Source organism: Pseudopodoces humilis, chromosome 3 (assembly GCF_049639895.1).
Source record: "Pseudopodoces humilis isolate 2021_Gansu_Grassland_sample_001 chromosome 3, ASM4963989v1, whole genome shotgun sequence".
Lineage (NCBI taxonomy): Eukaryota > Metazoa > Chordata > Aves > Passeriformes > Paridae > Pseudopodoces > Pseudopodoces humilis.
Genome location: NC_142202.1, coordinates 45,359,103 through 45,379,535, shown reverse-complemented (window position 1 = coordinate 45,379,535; position 20,433 = coordinate 45,359,103). Strand labels below are relative to the sequence as shown.

General features: G+C 40.9%; 1 protein-coding gene across 3 annotated transcripts in view; it reads right to left on the bottom strand.

The window, feature by feature from the left end:
- The window catches only part of MTR (5-methyltetrahydrofolate-homocysteine methyltransferase), a 50,013-nt gene extending 37,973 nt beyond the window's left edge, over positions 1-12,040 (bottom strand). Inside the window, exons 1-6 of one of the 3 annotated variants that reach the window (XM_088053460.1) lie at positions 12,000-12,040; positions 6,010-6,224; positions 3,468-3,557; positions 2,586-2,655; positions 1,449-1,541; positions 1,250-1,356 (exon numbers count right to left, since the gene is read on the bottom strand). In XM_088053460.1, the coding sequence (XP_087909586.1) occupies positions 1,250-1,356; positions 1,449-1,541; positions 2,586-2,655; positions 3,468-3,557; positions 6,010-6,224; positions 12,000-12,021 (597 nt within the window). In that variant the 5' untranslated portion in view covers positions 12,022-12,040. The remainder of the gene's footprint in view (positions 1-1,249; positions 1,357-1,448; positions 1,542-2,585; positions 2,656-3,467; positions 3,558-6,009; positions 6,225-11,999) is intronic. The other 2 variants (XM_014248337.2, XM_088053461.1) reach the window with 2 other exon arrangements.
- Positions 12,041-20,433: the final 8,393 nt, after the last annotated feature.

Genomic DNA, 20,433 nt, shown 5'->3' with positions numbered 1-20,433 from the left:
TACAGAAGAATATGTTGCAAAACATTAATGATGTTTTGAGGGTTCTTCAGATTGTTCATTTCTTTTTGTTTCTACAGGTTTGATGCCCTCTTTTATTTATTTATTTATTCTATGGCTGTCAGAACTTACTACACTCAGGAAGTTTTACCCTTACCCCCAACATCTTCCAGATGTTCCGAAACACATTTTGGTGACAAGTAGAAAGAAAGTACCACAGGGAAACCTTGTAAGACCAAGACTACTCTGAAACCTAAATCACATCAGCACATACTTCTCCCTCATATCTCTAGCACAATTCCCACCCCAAATGCGGTTTTATATACTCTTCCCAGTACACATTCACTGCCCCTAAGTCTGTTTAGACATGTAGTTTCCAAAGGGCTCCAACCCTTCCACAAAGTTTTACAGTAAGAACTGCAAATGACTCCTGTGAAGGTCCTGAAAATGTCCTCTCTCCTTAGGGTAAGAAAGCTACCCGTGAACATGCCTTTAGCATTACGTTAAGTCTATAGGCTCCTTGCCAAACCTCCATGATGACTGGTCAGATCTGCAATGGGCAAGTGATGTCACTGCACACTTTATTCAGCCTGTGGCAAAAGCCCAGAGAAACACTGTGTACATATCCAGACAGACTTTTGCACATAAAATCACAAGACAATTGTAAGTACCCTAACAACTGCATCCCCTGTGCTGAGCAGTTATTAGCTAAAGAAGGAGGTGTTAAAATCCCATGAATTGTAGCACATTTCAACATTTTATTCCTTACATTTTACCTTTCTAATCTTCTGTTCTAAATTGTTCTTTCTTAAAACTGATGGCAGAGTTTCCCCCAAAAAACACTTTTTAATAGAACAGCTTTACAAGCCTTCCCATGCCTGAAACCAGATTCACTGGACATTCCCTCCCCAGCAGGCATCACAAGCATCCTTTGGACAGACATGCTTACTGTGAAAAATAAAATCAGAAGCATTTGGAGATGTTAAGCAATACAGCACAGCTTCTGGGAAGAGGACAGCTGGCACAGACAGCCAGAAAGATACAAATGGCACATATTAAAGAGAAACCTTCTGGAAAAGGCTGATTAAAAACCATCTCCTCACATTCTACCCACTTGCTATCAACTGAAGAGTCTTCTCATGTATCTAGTAAACAGTAGCTGATAGCTGAAAAAATATTATTTTGAATTTCCTTAGGTAGTACATCAAATATTTACATTAGTATGATGAGGTTAGTACCACAGAAGTCTCACCTTAGCATTGGCAGTATCAAATATGGTTTCCACCAGTAAGATGTCAACTCCTCCATCCAAAAGTCCTTTGGCTTGTTCTGTATAGGCTTCAACCAGTTCATCAAAAGCTGTAAAACAGGAATGATGTTAATTTCATCTGGAGAAACATCTTTCAAGACTTCTGCCTGAGTCAAATAACTTGATGGTTATAAACACTTACTTATGTTCCTGTAATCTGGTCTCTCCACAGATGGTGACACAGAGAGTGTCCTGTTTGTTGGACCCATGGCTCCAGCAACATATCTCCTAATTCCTAGACCAAGACACAGTCAATGTAAAATACCTCCAACACCACCAAGACATAAATGTCATTCAAGGATGAAGAAATATAAAACATGAAACTCTTGTCTCAAATCTAGAGTTTAATAAGCACAGGATCACCCAGCACAGCCGACTTTTTTATTTTAATCCAACAGGAGGTTCAATGTATACTCACAGTACAGAAGAACATTTCTGAAAAGGTCAGCTGTCTCAATTAATTTTTCTTCTAATACTCATTCGTCTCTTAACACAAGAAACTTCATTTAATTACTCTAAGCACACAGTATAGAACTGTCCTGGCACTTTTCGCTACATAACCTTATTTGAATATTCTGGCACGTGTCATAAAACCCCCACTTTTTAAAAGCATATTCCAAATTGCATTTTTTTATTGCATACTATGAATGACATCAGTAAGGTGCTATCTGAACAGAAGCAGCACTGTAAGCCTGAGATACAGTTTGATTGTAGAATACAAGCAGAAATAAGCCTTTGAAACACAGCATTGTCACCAGAAGTGTAAAGGAGCTCTAACCCCTCTCACATAATGCCTGGAAGGCACCTGTAGCAATGAAATCAAAATACTAAGATGATTCCATTAGTTGCTGAATAAAGTTAAATCTAGACAAACACTAGGATTAACTGGTAATCCACATTTACCTACAATCAGTTATCCTAGTTCTGGGGTACAAAGACTTGTGTCGTACAGTCCCTGCTGAATATATTTTCTCTAAAACACATCTGAAGATGTGGATCACCTGCAGTCTAAACCAGGTAGGCACAGGATAGCTGTGCTGAAGAACACCTTAAGGACTAGATCCTTCCAAACATAATGAAATCAGTGTGATATGAACAGGGATATGAAATTGCTGTTACTGTGCCTAACTTTAAAACATGCACAGCATCATTCTACGTCCCCAGCATCATTCTAGATCCCCATAATGTAAACCATCAAGCTATTCTCTAGTTAGCAACATTTCAAAGATTGCAGCATCGTCAAAACCACGAAAAAGTAAAAAGTTAAAATAATACTAACCTGTCTGAGTAGTTACAGTGTCTGCTGCTTTTCTGGCCACCTGTGCAGAGACTCTGTTTAATCGATATGCCTGGAACAATTACAGAAAAATACTGAGCGACCTTTAGTTCAGTCCAGGTTACTCATCCTCAAAGAAACCTAACACTTGAATCCAGCACCTCACCCTACACTCTGAAGGTTCCCCAAGTCATAGAAATATGTATCAACACCATCACCAGGCTTCAAAAGGAACAGCTCAGCACATCTCAGCAACCAAGTTACATGGCAGGTTCATCCCATGCATTGCCCCAGCCTAGAGCTGCTAATCATAAAATTTCATTCTTTAAGGCAGTAAATAAATCCTGCTGATCTCAACAGAAGCTGAAGGACAGGACTTTGACGACAAAATTAGCCTACTCTTAAGTTCACTTTTTATTCAAGTAGTATATTTCCAAGTACTTACTTTCACGTATTTCCCAAAATCCTCAAAAAAATATTTAACAAAGAATTGGCACAATAAATTCAAACTAGAAAGGACTTCTACATACACCAGCACAAACAACACATAAGCAATACCCAGGAAAAAAGCAGTTCCATTGTGGCATTTGGTAAGTTGAAAGGACTGAAGCAAAACATCCCTGTTCACAGAACTGAGAGATCCCAGGAATTCTCAGAAAAAACTGGGACTGAGTATTATTACCTGTACCTCTGCCAACAAGAAGCACACTATGTCTGTGACACAGCAAGTGCAACTGTCCACAGCAGCAGCAATGATCCCATCACATAGCTCGAGAGGCAGCATGCAGCAGATAAGCACAACACCAATGAATCCTGGGACTAAGCTAATCTTGGTTGCTAGGACATGATTAATATTTTAATGTGTAAATATTTTAGCATTCTTACCAAATGCTCAAGGCCGTAGTCAGCCTGTGCAACTCGGGTGCTGCTGAAAGTGTTGGTTTCAATGATGTCAGCGCCTGACAGCAAATATTCCTGCAAGACATGAAAGAAAAAAAGCCTGAGGTATGGAATTCAAGTAACCCCACTACTTTGCCTCATCCAGTTCACCAAAAGTCACTAATCATTTCCCAGTTCAAAGCTGATCAAACTCTAAAGGCTTTATTCAAATGCACAGGGCCATTGCAATAGCAGTATTCCATGTAACCAATTTTCAGAATTTCAATGTCAGCCACACTTTCTATTAGCAAGTGACAATTATAGAAGTCACCTCTGACACCAGAGCACATTTTAGATTTCTGCACAGGGATATAGTCAGACACAGTCCAATCACCATCAGAGCAAGAAAGGGCTGCTGTGGGCAGTCTCAGAAAAGGCCCAAATTAAACAACAGAAAAGATCAGAAAATTTAAATGTTCTGAAGGGATTTGTACAGCACAAGAGCACAGTGGGACAGAATACAAGCTTAGGAGAATGTTATGTTTTGTGCAGATCTCATTTAAAGTTTAACTAATGACCGAGATTCACGTAACATTTAAGACTTCTGCTCCATTTTGGTTGTCTAATTCCCACGGAAGTAAACTGCAATCAATGCAAATGTAAACGTTTTTGCAGATTCTAGCCTGCATTTGTATAACCTCTATCAGTTTCTCTCCTCCCTAACTCATTTTTTTTGATCCCTTTGAACCCTGGCATGATCATACTCAAGGAAGCTAAAACACTTGAAGTGCTAGTTAATCAAAAATACTGATGCCACTGTTGAACATAAATCCCTCAGATTTTCCTACAAGAAGCAGCTGAACTCATTGAGTTCAACAGTGCAAATAAAGTCTTGATCCAAATGACAGCTAAAAATAAATTTGTTTTAAAACATGTTTTGCTGCAAACAAATATGCTTTCTCTCAACTCCTCTTGAAAATATATAAAAATATCTACAAATAGATACATGAAAATATACAAACTCTTACATACAAACTCTTACCAATAACATTAACTTTCTGAAAATTATCTAAACATGTTTAATGTATAAAAGCCCTCCAACTTTACTGTCTACCACCATAGAAGGAAATAACATACTCAAAGCAGGAAGTTAATTTTTGCCTTTGAAAATAAATCACATCTCTTAGCTCTGAATCTGACTGTGCCAGCCAAGGTATGGCTAACATTTGGTTTTTAAGCTACCTGTATCTGTGAGATCTAACTCACTGGGTCATTCATAAAACAAAACAAAAACAAAACACTTCTTTGTAGAAATATTTTCATCTATTATTGCAAGTTCCTTCTGTCCAGTTCTCAAAAGAAATAACCCCTGGTAGCTGTAAAATATGAAGTCACCACCCATTGCTCAAAAAGCCTCTGACTCAATAGTTGCTGCAGGGATGGGGATCACAAAAGACAGTTCTTTTTTTACTCTTCCTAAAGCACCTATAACTGGCCATTACAGAGATAACAGCAGGTTACTTTGTTTGAGTCAATACATACGTTCTCAAGTCGCATCGCTACTGCTCTGCTAAACCTGCCAAATTCAACAGTTAAAGCAGCTTACCCTATTAAAACCACAAGCTATTATAAATTCCAAGGTTCATGAGCACTATTGCTCAGTTGAACTCGATCTACAAATACTTCCTTCTAAAATTTTTATAGGTCAAAGACTGATTCCTTCATCACTCTTAAAATCAAAACAATAGTAGTTAAAACTTAAAAAATACAGATTACCTTCCAAGTTTAACCAACATAAGCCAAATATTAAACCCATCAATGAAATACAGATTTTGTCAATAAATAATTGGAAAAGCCCAGAACACATAGGAGGCTACAACTGAATAACAAATAGCTGCAACACTATTCAAGCATTCCAATTATTACAGTAAGACCTATGAATACCTGCAGCTCAATAAATACAAGACTTAGGGAGCTGTTTTTTAAAGTCTAACTGAAGACAGGAAAACAATGAAATCTGTTTGCAAATTCCTAATCATCAGCAGATTAGACTGTTAGACTCTGAGACACACATTAATATTCTAGGGAAAAAACAAGACTGTGGAAGCACATATACTCATTAACTACAGAGGCCTGCTTCAGGCTGCCACATTTAACAGCCCTTTAATACACAATTATAGAAACAAATCTAGAATTCAGATATGTCCTACTTAGATGCATTTCAAGTGCTAGCTGATAATAAGAAGAGGAAATAAAAATTAAATAAAACAGAATCTACAATTAATAGAAATACATCAGGGACTTAAGTCAAAAAGAGATTTAAAAATAGCACTGCCTGGGTGACATCAGGAACCAAGACAAAAATGCTGTGCTCACACAACCAGGAGAGTCAAATCTGCTCATTCTTTTTCACATGGTTACCTAGCACTCTCTTCCCTAACCCCAAAAGACAGTGGAGAGCCAGGAGCCTATGGTATGGAAAAGGGGAGTGCAGAGACCAAGGTCTCCCTCTTCCTCTTGTCGAGAGACAGAAAGCAGAACCACCTACCTTGTGTATGTCACAGATTATATCAGGCTGAGTTATACTGAGAAGGTCATTATTGCCTTTCAAAGGCCTGGAATGATCTTTAAATTCATGCCCTCGGAAATCCTCTTCTGTCAGCGCATGTTGCTGGATCATGGTCCCCATGCCCCCATCCAAAACCATTATCCGCTCCTGTAGAATAGATTCAATTTCATCTTCCATACTTTTCTTGGGATCTGCTGGAAAAAGATAAACCAAATATTTAAGTAGCTCTGAAATTCCCTATCTATACACACGGCCAACCTGAGCTCTTTCCACTCAAGAACAAAGTAACCAATCCTCTGCTGAAATCAGACAGTAACTGGTTTACTTCACCTGCAGTTCCAATCACCTGATGTAAGGTAACAGCTACATCTGTCTAAATACAATTAGGCTCAATTGGTCCTTTACCTAAGGACAGTCACCCACAAGCAGTCAATCAAAGTTCACAAGGGCATACATGAAAATCTCTATATAAACTAGTTTCCAAAACTGAAAAGTGTGATAATTTCCCCAGCAATGTTTGAATGGCAATGCAGAGCTGCCTCTTGGTAGCAGACACAACATTCTAAGTGGTACACAAGTGCAAAACAGAAATTAGTAAACTTCATTAAAAAACAAACAACAAATACCCACATCTATTCTAATTGCTTATATCATAATGATACAGAGAAATAAACTGAGCAAAACAAAACAAAAAACTGAGTCCTAAATTCCCTTAGGATTACAGTAGTAAATGACAACTTGACAAACACCAAGATATGCTAACAGATAATAGCCAGGCTTTACTTTCTTTTGCATAAATGTAACAAGATACTCTTTTCCTCCACAATGCCAGAGGAAAATAGATCAGGCAAATCACACGGTTATTTATAAGATATTGAGCAGGGTAAATCCAACCATGACTAAAACAAAATACTGTAGACACTTCAGCACTATCATTAGAAATAAAGATGTAGAACTGCTTCAAGATTCCAAACACAGCCCATCCCAAATATTAAGCAAAAAGTTTCATCTGAGGCATTAAAAAAACAATCAAACAAAATCCCCAAACAAAAAAACTCCATAAAACCCCAATAAAATCCCCAAGACCACACCAACAGTAATTCTTCTTTTCCCCTTTAGAACATACACCGAATCATTTCAGAATGCAAACACACATACAGAATCAGAAGAGTGGGCCAGGTTGGAAGGGACCGCAGGGGGTCATCTGGTGCAAACTCCCTACTCAGGCAGGGTCAGCCTAGAGCACCGGGCACAGCATTGAGACCAGAGAGTTCTTAAGTATCTCCAGTGAGGGAGAGTCCACAACCTCTCTAGATAACCTGTTCCAGTGCTCAGTCACCCTCACAGTGAAGTTCTTCCTCATATTCAGGTGGAATTCCTGCACATCAGTTTCTGCCCATTGCCTCTTCTCCTGCTGGTTAGCACCTTTGAGAAGTGCCTGGATCCATCCTCTTGGCACCCTCCCTTTAGATACTTATAGGCATTACATATATATAGGTACATATACACCTATATATACATATATAGATGTACACATATATATACATATATGTAGGTATTACAATAGGTAAGATTGTATATATAGCAAAATAATCAAACAACCTCTTTACCAAAAATCCAAATTACAAGAGTAGGACCCCACTGATGTTTCACGAATATGTGAATGATGTGCTATTCTACATCTGTTTCCTTCATTCAGCTTCATCCTACTCTTCAAGACTTGCTTTGCTTTTAGGTTATGAACTATCAAAGCCCTTTTAAAAAAATTAATTCTTTCCAAGGCACAAAAATATCCTCATCTCTCATTACAACATAACTTTCCACTACACACAATACTACTTAAAAATCACTGCCAACTGTTGATTTATTTCCTTCTGCATTTGTACAATGAATCTTCTCTTTTGACATTAGTACTGTTAAAAAGCAATGTACCGGAGAGAAGCTGAGGCCATGAGGAAAGCATTGCAAAGTTACATTTATACCAACACTCTGGAAAAACAGCTCTAAATCAGAAATAGTCTCAGCATGAAGAGAAGTCAAAGAAAATGTGTTCTCTAGTAAGTATGAAGCATCTGAGAGCAGATTAAAATACTAAAAAGTAAGCCACCCTTGCTTCAAGTTGAAAGTTTTAACACCACACAGGCAGGCTCAGCAGGTTCTTACATAAGAGCTTAAATCTACTCACGTTAAACCATCAAATTATTCATGAGAATAATATCAATCCTTGAGCTAAAGGCTTTTAGAAGCAAGACATGAAAAACTGTATCTAAAAGTAGGTCTGCAGCACAGACTCCCAATGGAGCGTAATCCATGTGCTTCCAAGAGCCACAGCCCAGTGAGACACACAGGCACTGAAGCTCACTGGTGCTTTAGCAAGCCTCCTATGCCAACTCCTTGGCCCTGAGAGCTGCAGCCCAGACAGCTGAGATGGGCTGTTGGAGCCGTCCCAAAACCAGTCCTGCTTTCTATAGGCTTTAAACTATATGCTTCCCAACTATCTCCTCATCCACACTGGGAAGCAAAGATTTATCCATTGGTTGTAATCCTGTACCTCGCCTGGTCCATTTTGCTTTCTCTACTGCTCACTTCACTGAACAGAAACAATGAGCAGTCTACAGTTTTCTGCTCGTAGGACCACAGATCCCTGTCTCATCACTGCAAGAGCCTTACTGAATTTTTTTAAATCTTTGCTTCTTCAGCAGCATCTCAAAAAGCTGCAGGAAACAGGGTAGGAATCATGAGGGTGGTCATCAGTGCCACAGGTATGCAGACTCTCTTTTACACAGGGATGCAACAGCTCCAAGCCCACCAAAATCCAATTTACCTGTCCTTGCTATGAATAACATCTGACTCTTCTTCTATCAGGAGCATGCACTACTTGAAGTCACGTCCTGCCATATTGATGGTGCAATTTAAACTTGAAAACAAAGTCTGCAAACAGGTCCAAAAACACTACAGAAATCAAAGAAGACTGATTCAAAAAGCCATGCTAGGAAGTGCTGAACTCTGTCCTTGGAACAAAAGCAGGGAGGAGGCTCAGAGTCAGTTCTACTAACAAGTACCATCATCTTAATTCAGCATTCAGCTCATGCAATTCCCCTCTCCAGCACAAAATGGGTACAGAATATTACAGAACAAAACAAAAAAATGTTTGGACAAATTCCTAATCAAGGAAAAATCAGGTCAGCCTTTCCTTTTTTATTGTTTTACAAACCCTGCTCCTACCTCTGCTCAGCCAGGAGCTGATGAAAATTTGGTTTAATAAAGGTCACTGGTGAGCTCTGGGAAGCAGATATCTTTCTCCATTCAGAAGTGTCCAGGAGAACAAACTGCTTCTACAGCTATAACAGAAATAGTAGCAAACCAGCAGTGGTAACAGGACCTAGGACCAATTACCTCGATTTTACACTCTACTGAAACTTAAAACATAGAGCCTATTACCACAGAGTGTTGTAGGGCTGGAATTAGTTTAGAAGACTATATCAAATGAAAAAAAATAACAGCACCGGCCTAAAAGGCAATGGGATACAGAATGCAAATAAAAAATCCTAATACCCTGCTTTACTTCCCCAAGGTAAAAACTCTGTCTTGAAATCACATGAACAAGGGAATTACTTATCCACAACAGAGAAATTATCTGAGTTACAAGAACTTTTACTATAGTTTTACCCTATGGGGATAGGGTAGCTGTTCACCCCTACAGTCATTCGCTGACAATTAGAAACTTCTCCCAACTGTAACTTTTCATTTTTCACAATGGAAGCAACTAAACAGTCAGGGAATAAAGCAAGATGATGTTCCTTTATCTCCTTATCCCAATCCAACCACATACAGGCCATATGAGCAGAATTGAAGGGATATGTGTTTTCCACAAGAAACAGGAGTCCAGAGGTTGCAATTTGCTCTAAACCAAACTTCTGTGATGCCTGCAATGATTCTCAAAAGGTATTGTTTTTTATTGTTGATGCACTTCCACTACAAATTTATTTTTAGTATAAAATAGTCTAGTATACAAGTACTTGGAAGGGAATAAAGGATTACAAGTTTTTCCCAAAGCTTTTATAAAGGAGCAACCCAACTGTGACAATATTGAAGTATTTTCATCACATTAATGTGCTAGAACACAAGCAGAGGAACTACGCAGAGAGGCATTTAGAGGACCCACAGTTTCCTAGACTGACCAGCTCCTCCCTTGACTGGAAACAGGGCCTCTCCGTATTTGCACATCCAAATTCAACAAATCAGCATTCCCGCCCCAACAGCTCCAAGCACAACTCCCCTCATCATTCAAAAAATTACTGTGCAGCATGCAGAATTTACAGTATTAGTATCTAGAAAGGATGCTCTTGCTATCAGCCTGCCACAGACAGCTCATGATAACTTCAGCAATATTTGCTGCTCAATTAATTAAATTGTCTTCAACTGGATGCCCTCTGGCGATTATAGGAGCTTCATGAACTGTAGCAACAGATGTAACACAGGTCCTCTGCAATAGTGGGCAGCAGCACCCTGTTGCTATGTTATTTATTACTCAGCTTGTCCAAAGAGAGAAGTATTAGACCTTACCACTTCACCCTGGGCTTCTATGTGCACCTTGCTAACATTTCCATGTAGGCACCTGTCTTATGAACCATTCAGTTCTTACACAGCAGACAGACAAGATACTTATGTAGCCCATGCACTTCCAAAGTTAGCTTAAGTGGCAAACAGCCACTACAGGTGTCACTAAATTTTCAGGATAGCAGCATCTTGTCAGCTGTGCCCATCATCTCTAGCTAAACACACAAATCCCAGGTTTATAAAGCTCCCTGCGGTATAACCACAACTATTCATCTGCTGACATTAAACTGTTCACAACAGATAATCATTTCAGGCAAGACTCACAGGGAAACAGACCTGCATGGTCTCACTTTGTGGGATGCCCTGCCCCTCAAAGGCTAGGGAGAAACTTTGTGCTCAGCTTCTCCCTAGCCCACTCCTGAACCCAGGTCCTCTGCCTCACTGCCAGAGGGACACACCACCGCCTACTGCCTCGTGCCTGCTCGCTGGGGCTCCACAAATATCCCCGTCATGCAATTTTTGCTTCTATCTATGTAGAACATCTCTCCCACTGCCACCACGTCTCAAGCCGCTGCCACAACACCTTCACGCTTCCCATTTCAGCCAAACCCATTCGGTTCTGCAGCAGGGCAGTCGCTAGACCATGGCTTGGCCCCAAATGCACGGCGGAAAGGGCAGGGCAGGTCACGTCAACATCCTCTTTGCCAGAGGAACCTGGAGAAACCTCAGGCAGAGAAGCTGGCTATGGAGTCGGTGCCGAGCAGGACTGCTGGCCTGTTCTGACATGCCGAGGGATGCAAGCCCGAGCTGAGGCACAGGCTCATCATCAGACACTCCTTCACGAGTACTGAAAGGGGAAATGCTTGGGATCTCTGATGGAGGCAGCACCACTGAAAGCATCCGCTAACAGACCAGTCCATTTTAAAACACCAACGCCAATTAGGAGCTGTAATTTTACTTATCCTCCCCATCCAACGACTTCTGTTTAACCCGTGAAATGGCACTTTTTGAATTATAGCCCCGAGCAGCTAGAGCACACCCAGCCCCTCTCACCGAGCCCCAGTTTTCACTTTCCCGGCATAACTGTGTCGCCGGACGGGTCGGTGCGGGTACCCTGGAGATCCCTCCCGACCCCTCCCGGGCAGGATGCAGCTGCTCCAAGGGGCCGGCGCCAAAAAGCGCCCTCCCTCACTCCCTCACTCCCTCACTCCCTCACTCCCTCACTCATGACACGCCACACATGGCTTCTGCAAAAAAGTTACACGCGGTGCGAAAGTGACGCGCCCCCTGCACCGAGCCGCAGGCAGCACCAGGGAATCGGAAGGGAGGGCGCGGGCGCCGTTCCCTCACAGCCCGCCCGGCCACCCCCGCCGCGGTCTCCCCGCGCCCCCGGCGCTCGCGCTCGTTACCCGGCGGCCCCGTGGGCGCCATCGCTCCCGAGACGTCACCGCCCGCGGCCGGGGGCGCGCGCAGCCCGTGACGCGCGAGCTCCGCCCCGAGCGCGGGCTGGAGGCGCGCGCTGCCCTGGGCCTGAGGGGAGCGGGCGCCGTCTGTCCCGTGCTGGCAGACAGACAGACGGACGGACGGACGGACGGACAAACAGACAGACAGACGGACCCACAGACCCAAACGACAGCTCGGCCTTCGAACTAACCCACCTAACGTTAAATGCCCCGGGGGGAGGGGTGATTTTGGAGCCAGGCAGAGCGCAATAGAACTGAGTTGTCTCTCATCGCGGGGAGAAGCGGGTGCGGATGTGGTGCAGGGGGATGATTCTTTCAAACTAATGACAAATGTGCTTCAGTTAGAGACAAATGTAGCGTTGAGAGGAGGAATGTAAAGATGTCTTACGGGAGCTGGAAGTCGGACTTGCCAGTGATGTTTGGATGCATGTTGCTGTAAACCTGGAAACAAGATTATACTAAAGGAATCAAATTTAAGTCACAGTTTGCGTGACAGTCAAACAAAACAAATAAAATGTGGCATATTTTGATGCAAGAGTTTCACTTCTGGTGGTAGATCCTTTCAACTGCCTGTATGAGGACTTACCTTTTAAAATAAATAAATATTCGCAGAGCAGCCCTGCAATCACCACGCTGTGTAAAGAACGTGCTGCCAAGAGTTGAAGCACCTCAAAGGAATAACCAGTCCTCTCATTTCATGCTAGTAATTTTAAGTGCCTGAGCATGGGGAGCACTTTCATTTAAACTGGTTCAATGGTCAGAATATGAAAAGAAGGAAGCCTGTAAAATAGATCATTGGCCAGCCCTTCTTGTTTGGCCTGCATGTTGCAATAAGTTAAGCAAGCAAGGCAAATGCAGCAGGTGAAGATGCAGGGACCACTTCTTCTGTGTTAACAGGAGCAAACTGAGGTGCCTTCCCTCCTTTAGGTGCCTGGGCCTCAGCTGTGTGCAGCAACATAAAGCCTTCTATCAGCTCAGAGTATGGCTTGCTTCTTAATAGTGGCTTCTGCATTTTCCCTGGAAAGTCCTTAAGGGATTCAAAATGAGTTAAAAGCTGCTAGTGTAAGCAATTCCTGGAAGCTAAATATTCAACCTTGAATTTTCTTTTGAACAGAAACAGTGGTTACAAACTCTTTTTGAGTCTGGTGCGATGTAGGAACTTTCATAATCTGCTGTCACTTTGGTCAATGGTAAATCAAGTATATATATATAAAAAAATTAGCCTTGTGTTTAAATAACATATATATATCATTCATTTTCAGAAGAAATGCAGGCAGCCCACAGATCAGCTAGGCAGTAGTCCAACTTCAGTTGTAGAGGCCATGTTCCAGTTTTGAATGCCAGGAGACATTGTTGGAGAGCAGGCCTTACCTGTCAGCAGACCATTGCAGTGGTTAGCCTGAGCTCCTAGTGCAAAATTTGTCCCAAAATTCCAGTGTAAGGTGTGATTGTCAGGAAACCCATACTCTTCAAAAACCTAGCAACAGAAGGGGAATACACTAAACAGAAGCAGAAGTTAGGTATTCCAAATGAGTGCCTAATTTGAACGCTAATACACACAATTTGCATATATTACAGAGATGGGAAATGCTTTGAGAACTGCTCATTATGAGATATTAGGGAGTGCATTTCTTTGCTTGACTTTGACAACTTCCATCCTTTTTGTCATGTCACATAACACTCTGAAAATTTCCTCTGGCAGCAATGCAGGTTAAAAAGCTCACTGTCTACACAGTTGCTTTGTGGCGACAGATCTTCGTACCACAGCTCAGCATGTCCTTGCATGTGCTGATGCAGTTGTTTGTGTAAGTGCTGCAAAGTAGGTCAGTGGGGCAAAAAAAAAAAAAAAAAAAAAAAAAAGAAGCTGCAGGTTTGAAGATTTGAAGGTGATTTTGAAAAGGATCATTTCACATATCCCAGTTCTTTTGCAGTTTCACAATCAAATTAAGCCAGTTTGACTGCGTGATGCTGTGAAAGGTCAGTCCCAAATTCCACCCTGCACCATCCTCCTGTTTCCATCTGTTTCCTTGTGCAGGTGCTAGCCCTTAAAGAGAGTTCTTCTGTATAAGTCAGTTATCAGTGGTAACAGATTTCTGATCCAATTCATCTGCAGCAGAATGATCTCCAGGGTTGATGTATGATCACCAGCAGGAAGAGAGGGCAGCAACCCTCCAGACTGCAACCCTCAGAGTGTGTTCATTCTGCTTGAGCAACTGGAGTTGTACAAGCAACCCAAGGAGCACAACTGAAGCAAGATACACTTCAGAAGGTGAAGGGAAGAGGAATGAGTGGATGAGTGGTAAAGGTAGCATTCATCCAATAAAGAAATAACACCACCAAACTTCAGCCTTAATGTGTTTTGCAGTGTTAGAATCTCAGGTCCCTTTTCTTGGTTTAGTTTCAATGCTGACGGTATTGCACAGTGCTGGGGGGTCCTGATGAGTGTCCCTATCCCAGGGCTGACATACACCTGCAATTAGCAAGATTTCTGAGCTGCTTTTTTGAGATGATCTAAAACAGGGTGTGTTTGGAGGTAACATTCAAGGATTTGCAGTAACATGCCTCTAAGCTTGAAAACTGTTTTTTTTTGTTGTTGTTGTTTTTTTTTTGTCTTACATAGCATTGTTTTTATTTTTCTAAATTAGCCTGTCAAAATACTGTTCCCTTTAGAGCAATTTAGAGCAATACCAGGAGATGCTTAGAGTTGCAGAGCGGTGAGTAGAGCAGGGGAGAACACAAAGGTGGAATCATTCCTGTGTGTGAGAAACCTGACCTTAGCACTATTGGGTATTAGCCCTATTTAAACATCAGGTGCAGACACGGAGTCACTCACAGCATCATGATGAGAATCCAGGTTTCTGAAGGGAGTTATAAATGGTGGTTTAGTGAAGCTAGTGCCTTCCTAATTGCAGCAAGACTAAATCCAAATTAATATCTTTAGCTAAAGGAATCAAAAAACTCTAAGTCAGATCAAGTTCTGATATTTATTCCAAGTATTTGAAGGTGTTTTCAAACCACTGCTTCCCCAGCTCCTCCCACACATAGAAATAAACTCTCACTAAAAGATCTCCTAAAACCAGGCAGCGTTTGAAGCAAACAAAGCCATCCTCATATTTTGATTATTTTTTTCAGTGCCAAGGATCTGTTCACTAGCTTATTACTCTATTGGCACGCCCATGCATTCAAATAACACACTCACCTTACAGGTAGGTGTGCAAGATCCAGCACAGGTCTTTAGCCTACTCTTAGTTTTTGGGGTTGTGTTTTAAATACCTCTGCAATATTAATTACAAAAATAAACCTCTTCTTCCCATATTATCTGCCTTTATTTCTGAGGATGCAGTTCCTAATGGGTTATTCACATAATAATCCTTATTTAAGCAGTAACAGTAGAATTATTCATGTTACTACAGAACAGTTGCATTTCCGAGAAATATATCCAAGCAAAGCATTCACAGCTCCATGCAGAAGTCTGAAGGGGAAAACAGATTAATTTGATTTCAGAGCACAGCTCTTGGCACTCTCTTCTGTGAAGTTACCACTTGTGCTGTTTTGCTGCAGCCCTGTTTTGGATGACTTTTGGATTATTTTATTCTTGCCCTATTTTGGATGACTAAGTAGCACTACTTGTTTCTTATTTTCAGAATTTCCTCTGAGCTTAAGAATTACTATTTATTTTTAATAATTTTATAGACCAGCAACTTAGAGGGTGATTTTTTAGTGATCCAAACACAAATTATCTGTATGTTCTGTATAAGGCAAATTATGATCTTAACATTTTTCTTTCAGGACCAAAATATTATCTGAAGGCAAGAGAAAGCTGAGTGCTTCAAGATCAATTCTAGGCACACTCCAAATGTCAGAATAGCGTATTAAAGATCTGCAGTTCAGGGAAATACCAACAAATTTATGGTATGTATTTACCATAGATTTTGGACTTCACTATTTTAAAAAACCCAAAGTCTTCATGAAAGTGAAATCAAACACACTAGAGTGAACCGAATATAACCTTTTCCATCACTTTAGAGAATATTCGGTGATGAAACAGCGTATAAATGCGTGCAAGGACTAAAATGCAGGCATGAGAGGACTGGGAATTCAATAGGGGGTGTAGTCTTACAGCTTATTCATTCTGCTGGCAAACTCTGTCAACTACTTTCAACTAGTTACAGGTTTATACCGGTAAATATTTTATATTTATTTCATTATGGAATTTTGCAGCATTTTTAAAACTCTAAGTATGCACCTTTCAGGCATCCACATCAAAATCATAGGAGAGAGGCTGATGGTGTTCTCAGGGCCGTACCAGTTGATAGACAAGCTCAGAGATACAAACTCCAGCAGCTGAAGGGAACTGTCAGAGCACAAGCCCTAGGCATACTTTTGCTGCCTGTGCGCTGTGGATGGGATTACACTCCTCCTGACAATCACATTGGTTTGTGTTCGACACAGCTTGAGATCTACAAAAATGTGACGACTGAGGAGGATTATAGAAAGGTTTGAGCTGCTTTGAATGGTGGACAATAAAAGACAAAGCCAAGTAGCCCAACCATCTGCATCCTGGTAGTGCAAGCTTGGCACAATGAGGCAGAGAAAAGGGACATGTGCAGGTCATGTGCTGGGTGAGTGGCACTGGAGAGCTTCCAGCAGTGCATCCAGCTGTCAGGCATGGCTCCATCCCTGGGAGAGAGTGGCCTCAATTCCATCCCTTTCTTTCATTAAACAGCAAACCTTGTAAGATTTCTTTGCAAGGGCAGAGGGAATCTTTCTGTGTAAAGCACCTTGAAAGACCAGTGCCCTACTTGGCTTTCTCTAACTTACACATAGAAACAGTCCAGTATGTTGTCAACAATCTCTTAAAAATTATGTTTTATAGGCAGTTCTCTTCTCTTTAAAGGACTTTGAAACCACATGGTTCATTCAGTTTGTTTTGAAGTCTAACACATTAGGCTTCAAAACTTTGTGGAATCTGCTTATGATCACAGACATAGCAGTGACATTTTCCCTGCCCTTGCTATAGGCAGACACCATCTCCCTTACTTTGAGAGGGATTTGAGCAATGCTATCCCTTCCTATGCATCCAATTCATTCTAGCAGGGCAGAAACAGAGAGGGAAGAAGGAAGCTGATGAGGTCAGGGGCAAGGAAAGAGCAGCATGGATTTAAGTCCCAGACATGAGGTAGAAAACAAGTTTTAGGAACCTTTTCCAGAAATACAAACCCTTCAACAAAACTTCTTTTGCTGGAGATGAGTAAAGAACTAACTATAACTAAAGAAAATAGTTTTCAAGTCAACATATTAAATGAAAGAAAAATGCAACAATATAGAATTATCAGACAAAAAAAGAACCTTAATGCTGAAAGTCTTGTGTATGAATGAAGAAATGAAGAAACATGAAAAAATACTTAGAGGTGATGTTGGTTCTAAATCTTGTCTAAGCTTCAGAAATAAAATTGTGAGGAAGAAGCTGCCTCTTACACCAGCAACAGAATGGGCAAGACACACTGACAGGGAACACTCCTCTAGGGCAGAGTCTTTCTTCAGTTGTCAGTAATACACATTTACATTAAAAAAAAAATCCCAGAGTGTACTTTGTCATACTAAGGGACAAATATTTCCACCCTCTTGATTACTGATACCTTCCAGGTCTTACTCTTTGGCAAGTTTTCAACATAGAAGTGAAAAATTTATTTTCTTAGGCTGTGGTCCACAATGATTCTCTTAGAGTTTTTCTTTTCCTTTAATATCTCTTTTTTTGTCTTGTCAAACTAAAGTACTTCATTTTGGGCCTTAACACTTGTTAAGCCTAAAATGTATTAAGCAATCTAAGATTAAGCAAACTCAATGACTTGAGCTTGGAGGTAACATAGGAGAGCTGCAAGGGAAAGTAGATCTGAGTCTCCCTGTATATTCTGGCATGTGAAAATAATGTTTTATCCTTCCCTTCTCTTCTATTTGCTGTCCCACGTGTAGATAGGACAGGTACACTGGGAGCTGGCAAAGCCTCCAGAAGGGTATGACGAGGGTAGAGGAGTGTAGGTTAATCACACTTAAGTCTTCCGTCCCCTCTTTACTATGTAGAGCAAAATTCACTGCAAGCACATGGACTTTGATGCCAGCAGGTGCTGGTGGAATAATCTGTAGTTTATATCTTAGGTTTTCATGTGGTACACAAACATCTTTCCATATAGACCTGATGACTGGAGGGCATACTGTCATTCCTGTCTGTTGAAAGGTCTAATAAATACTTCAGGAGTAGCAGGTAAAGCTAAAGATACTAAATAAAAACAAAGGGAAGAACACTCTATTGCCTTAGTACAAATCAAGAATAACTGCATTCTGATCAAGTAGAAATAAAGTTTCTCCCTTTAAAATCCAGTTCAAGGGTGCCTCGAAATCATTAAACTAGATTTGAGTCAACATTTCCAGTCAGAAACATTTAAGCTCTAAGGGACAGTTGTTAAAAGCAGGAAAAGGGCAGTGGCAGACAGAGGCTGGTGTCTGAGTTAGAAAGGAAAGTGATATTCCAAGAGACAGGAATGCTGGCAGGAAGGGAGGTGCCTCCTCAGAAAACGCAAATTAATGGCCACTGCTAAAGGCAATCCTGTCTGCAGAGCAGCACTTCAGTTAAAGGCCACCACTACAAGAAGGGGTAATGACCCTGACCAGGATGTTGCTTTATTGAGCTTCTCCAAAAGGCAGAATGCTCATTTCACTCTAGCTGTTCCAGTTGTCCCTTGCAAATAAGGCCAGCCAGGCCATCTGGGTTCATGGTTTGGCTTGAAGAAACAATGAGTCTTACAGAAAATCTGCTTAAGCTCCCAGAAGAGGGAGAGTGTTGGGGCAGTCAGGTGGGGTCATAATTGAATGATTTCAGTTTTTCCTGCTGAAAGAAAATGCAAAACTAGTTATTAATTTTTGATGGATGGAAGGTGTTTGCACAACCATAATCAAAACATTTAGTATGTAGTGCTTATAGTTTGTAGTGCTATACTTCTTATGTATAGGCAGCTGATAGAAATGTATTTTTTGTTTGCTAAGAAGAATGAAAAATGTTTAAAAATGTGTCTTTTTTTAATATAAGGTTTACATTTTTCTTTTTGCCACAAGCATAATTTCCACTTCTTTCAAGTGCATATGCACTTAAAATGAAAAATGGAAAAAAAATCAAATATAATTCAACAGCTAAAGAATGTAATAATACTTTTACATTTTTATTTACATACTAAAATACTGATGTTTCAGCCCCTCAAGCCCACAAGTCACTTCAGATAATGAGAAAGATATTATTTCCAAGTGCCAAAAGTGTTTGCTGGACAGTATGAATGTTTGCCAGCTTGCTGTGGCAGATCAGGCCTTGTCACCTTCCATTAGCAAATAACAAAGGTAAAAGTTAGAACTGCCATGGAGCATTGTCCCTAGACACTGCACAAATAACAGCAAGACCACCCACTGTTAGATTCTGTGCCTTTGGTTTAATGACAGCAGCAACAGACAAGGCGTCAGGGATGTTGTGCTTGACCATGTCATGTCTGCTCTACATGTTCATCACACTCACTGGGCACCCCTCAAACATTACTGGGTGTCTGATTTTCATTTAAATAGGTTTGCTAAAGAGTTTTTAAAAACTGTTACTGGGGTTTGTTTCCTGGGAGATAACATTTCCTCTCTCTCTCTTGTTCCCTGCGTTTTGCAAACATCCTTCAGAAAGCTGGCATCATGTCTATATTAATTCTGGTAGGTTAACAGAAGATAAAGAGATAACCAGAGCAACCAAAAATACTTTGGGAAATGTTTGGAAAAGATAAAGGAATAAAAAGTAAAACTGTTTTTCAACTATATCCAATAGGCTAGTGGAGGGTTTATAGATGCAGCAGGTCCTACAGAAAGGAATACAGAAGGAGCTCTCAAAGCAGATATATTACTTTGGCAGAAAAACAGACTAAAATTTGGCATCAGTGTGCAGAGTTCTACAAATTCGTGATCCACAAATTACTGTCAGCTTGGAGACTCTTTTGGTCACACATGACTACTTGCCATCTCCTTTTAGACTTCCATTATTCCTTCTGTTCGTAATGGTTGGAGCCAGGATACAAGTCTGAACAAGGTGCTTGATACAGCTATTCTTTGCTTTGCTGTAGTGCCTTTTTTTTAAATTATAATAATTTGCTGTGCCTGTATTGACAGTTCCATTCAAATCAAGGCCAGATTTGCTGGCAACTTCTGCAAACATTTCTTCTCTTTCAGTCTTATCAGTAGAACAGCTGAAACCTGAAACAGGACCTTCAGTGTCTGAGCCAGAAGAGCTGTTCTATACCTGGGCTTCTGCCACAAGTATCCCTTATGCAGCTGGAAGGCTCCAGCTCAGGAGAGCACACAG